The sequence below is a fragment of the Silene latifolia genome, chromosome 11 (genome assembly GCF_048544455.1).
Source record: "Silene latifolia isolate original U9 population chromosome 11, ASM4854445v1, whole genome shotgun sequence".
Taxonomy (NCBI): domain Eukaryota; kingdom Viridiplantae; phylum Streptophyta; class Magnoliopsida; order Caryophyllales; family Caryophyllaceae; genus Silene; species Silene latifolia.
In genome coordinates this window covers 42,783,833-42,786,722 of record NC_133536.1, presented here as the reverse complement: position 1 = coordinate 42,786,722, position 2,890 = coordinate 42,783,833, and the positions used below count along the sequence as shown (strand labels likewise).

Genomic DNA, 2,890 nt, shown 5'->3' with positions numbered 1-2,890 from the left:
TACAATTACCGAAATACATCGCTTCCCTAATCACACAATATGTCTATCTTTGATAGACTCCTAATCCTGTTAATAGGGTTGAAAAAGGGTTATGATGGTGGTCGAAAAGGGAGTCATTAGAGAGGCTTGTAGTTGTAAGGTCGTGGTGGTGGTGGTGGGGAAGGAGGAATAGATTGTTGTGGTTATAGGTTCAATTTTTCTTATTTTGTGTATTTGCAGACATGACTTGTATCAAACAAAACAACACAACCTTTTTATAGAGTTGGATCTCCGACTGGAAATCAAGCGTTTCGAAACGTCATTATTCAAATATCCATTAATCTCCTCCACAAACACCTGCATTGCCAAAGGAGGCAAGTACATTGGTACCAAAATTCCTCTCTCGCCCTTATTATTTTTAGAAGCCAAGTAGAAACTCCCATACCCTGGCGTGGGCCCGCCTAGCCAATCTCTCGCCGGTCCTCCTTGAACAGGGGAGCCCCAACCGAAATCTAGGAGGTCAAAATTAAGCCGACTGACATCCGACACAGAGAATGTGTGGGCCCGAGTGTAACACGGCCTATCGTTGACAACCAAATAGTCAGCCAAAGACCTCATATACTCCTCATTAACATTATTTTTTACGGCTTTGATGAGTTCCAATGCGTACGTGACATCATTAGTGACGAGTTTCTTGGAAGTGGAGATGGCGTGCGGAGTGGCAATGACATTTCCGTAGTATCCTGCCGGGATTGGAGGGTACTTATATTTGTGGCGAGCATTGACAAAGATTCGAGCACGAACCTCGTCATTTGGGTGGAGTTGCAACGCAATGGTGCGGCTCCGCCATATAACAGCAGTGAGGAGTTCGAATGTTGACGACGATTTTAGGTGTACTGGAAGGAAGCTTCGTAGGGCATTTATCTCAGCTGGACCTGTATGAACAATGAACGTCTACGTTATTATAAGTATACATTCTTCCCCAGATATCCCTAAAATGTAACAATTTTCCTATAGTACCGTTGAGTTTGTACAATTTCCCCACTACATTTCTGATTTAAGTAATGTAATAGCTTGATAAGATGGTCATTTTGCTGTCATCTCGATTTACTCTTACTCAACATCGACATGTACATAATCACTGCTACTTTTATGTTAAATTTAAGAGTGTGAACAAAATCTTCATCTTTGCCTTCGTGTCATCATTAACTTTACTTCTCAAATATTCTTTTAATTTACATAGCAATGTTGGACTTTTTAAAGTAGGAAAACCATGGGAAATGTGACAAAATTAAGGATTACCATGAAAAATTTCCATAACTTTTAATTAGAAATGGCCCGTTTACACTCAATTTCAAATTTTACGCGACTGTATAATGAAATGAGTAATTAAGTCTCTCATTACCATAGATAAAACACTTACCAAAGAAGAAGCGCTTATAAACCAAGTCATCACCGAGTGGGATATCAGGGATTTGTTCATACTCCCGGTGCACACAAGTAACCTGAGGGGGATTCCGAGCACGGACAAGTTCGCGTTTCCATATAGGATTAACCGATACAGATTGAGCTCCACGGGCTAACTCTCCTACAGCACTTAGAAATTGTGTTAGGCCCGTGCCATCCGCCATTACGTGGATTGTTCTATGTGCCAATATGAAACCCCCACACTTGAGTCTCGTTACCTGATTTGGCACAAATATATATTTACTTAAGACATGAATAATATTGTTTTGAGTAGTTAATGGAAAGTGTAAAGCCAAAACAAGACAAGATGATATACCTGTAGGAGAACCAAAGGGGAGTTCAGAATGGCATCGGACCCAGGATAATTATGAAGAAGCTCCTCCATACAAGGTACGGGTGGGTAAAGTTGTTCCTCACTAAATTCGTCAAGCCTAACATCGGCGTCAGCCTCGGTAAACAAGACTCCTTCCCCTGTATACTCCACCACTAACTTCTTCCCGTCCTTTTCCCTTAGCCGCCCTGCCAATGGGTAAAACAGCACCAATGCTCTACTCACGGCCTCTTTTATCACCTTTGCAGGGTCCATCCCAAGCATACTCGGGACTGACCTATAGAATTGGATCCCTGGTACGTGGATCCGTAACCCTTCTTGGTCGTCGATGTCTGATAACTCCTTCATCTCATTTGGGGTAGGCTCAGCTGGAGTTATCAACTCCGGCGGTTGCCTGGTCACCTTAAATATTAGGGATGTTTGATTGTTAAAAACATTTGCCATTACTATATATTAAGTTGGTAAGATACAAGTAGGTTAAATAATTGGGTTTGTTGTGAATATGGTAACACGTTTAAGAGGTATATATATACATATTACATAATAACATATGTACCAAAGATCGAAGAAATAGTCACATTTAAGCTATTGTCGGAGACACGTAATTTAAATAAGTCTCATAGGCTCCTGTCGCTATTCAAGAATTGGAAATCTGCTGTTTCAGAGCTGTAGAATCTCCGCATGATTCAAATCAGATCATTTACAGAATTTAACATAGATTGATGATATCCACGAAGTTGCTGATTGTTGAGTTTATCGATCCGGTACTTAAGAGGGGGAGGGGGTGAATTAAGTACCCTTTTTAAAATTAAAGCGAAATTAAAACGTTAGGCCGTTCACGAATTTTCTACTGAAACAATACACAGGCTAATTGAACAGTCTCGGTGACTGTTCAAACAATCAGAGTTGTGCTGTATTGTTCGTTTGAGTGAATACGTGAAACAAAAAGGAAAAATCAAACAAAATCAAAAGTAAACGAAACGAAAGAAAGCAAGAGACACACGATTTTTAACGTGGTTCGACCTACTCTCTAAAGGTCTACGTCCACCCTCTCTCTTATTATTATTTCCTTTATAACCAAACTCGATTACAAAGAAAACCCCCACGATCAAC

At 40.4% G+C, this 2,890-nt stretch overlaps 1 protein-coding gene across 1 annotated transcript; it reads right to left on the bottom strand.

Annotated features, from left to right (window-relative positions):
- Positions 1-231: 231 nt before the first annotated feature.
- Positions 232-2,221, bottom strand: LOC141613301 (benzyl alcohol O-benzoyltransferase-like). The gene is made up of 3 exons (XM_074432036.1): positions 1,763-2,221; positions 1,403-1,664; positions 232-914 (listed from the first exon to the last, which is right to left on the bottom strand). Exons 1-3 carry the CDS (start codon positions 2,219-2,221, stop codon positions 232-234), a joined length of 1,404 nt encoding a protein of 467 aa, XP_074288137.1.
- Between the last annotated feature and the right edge of the window lie 669 nt (positions 2,222-2,890).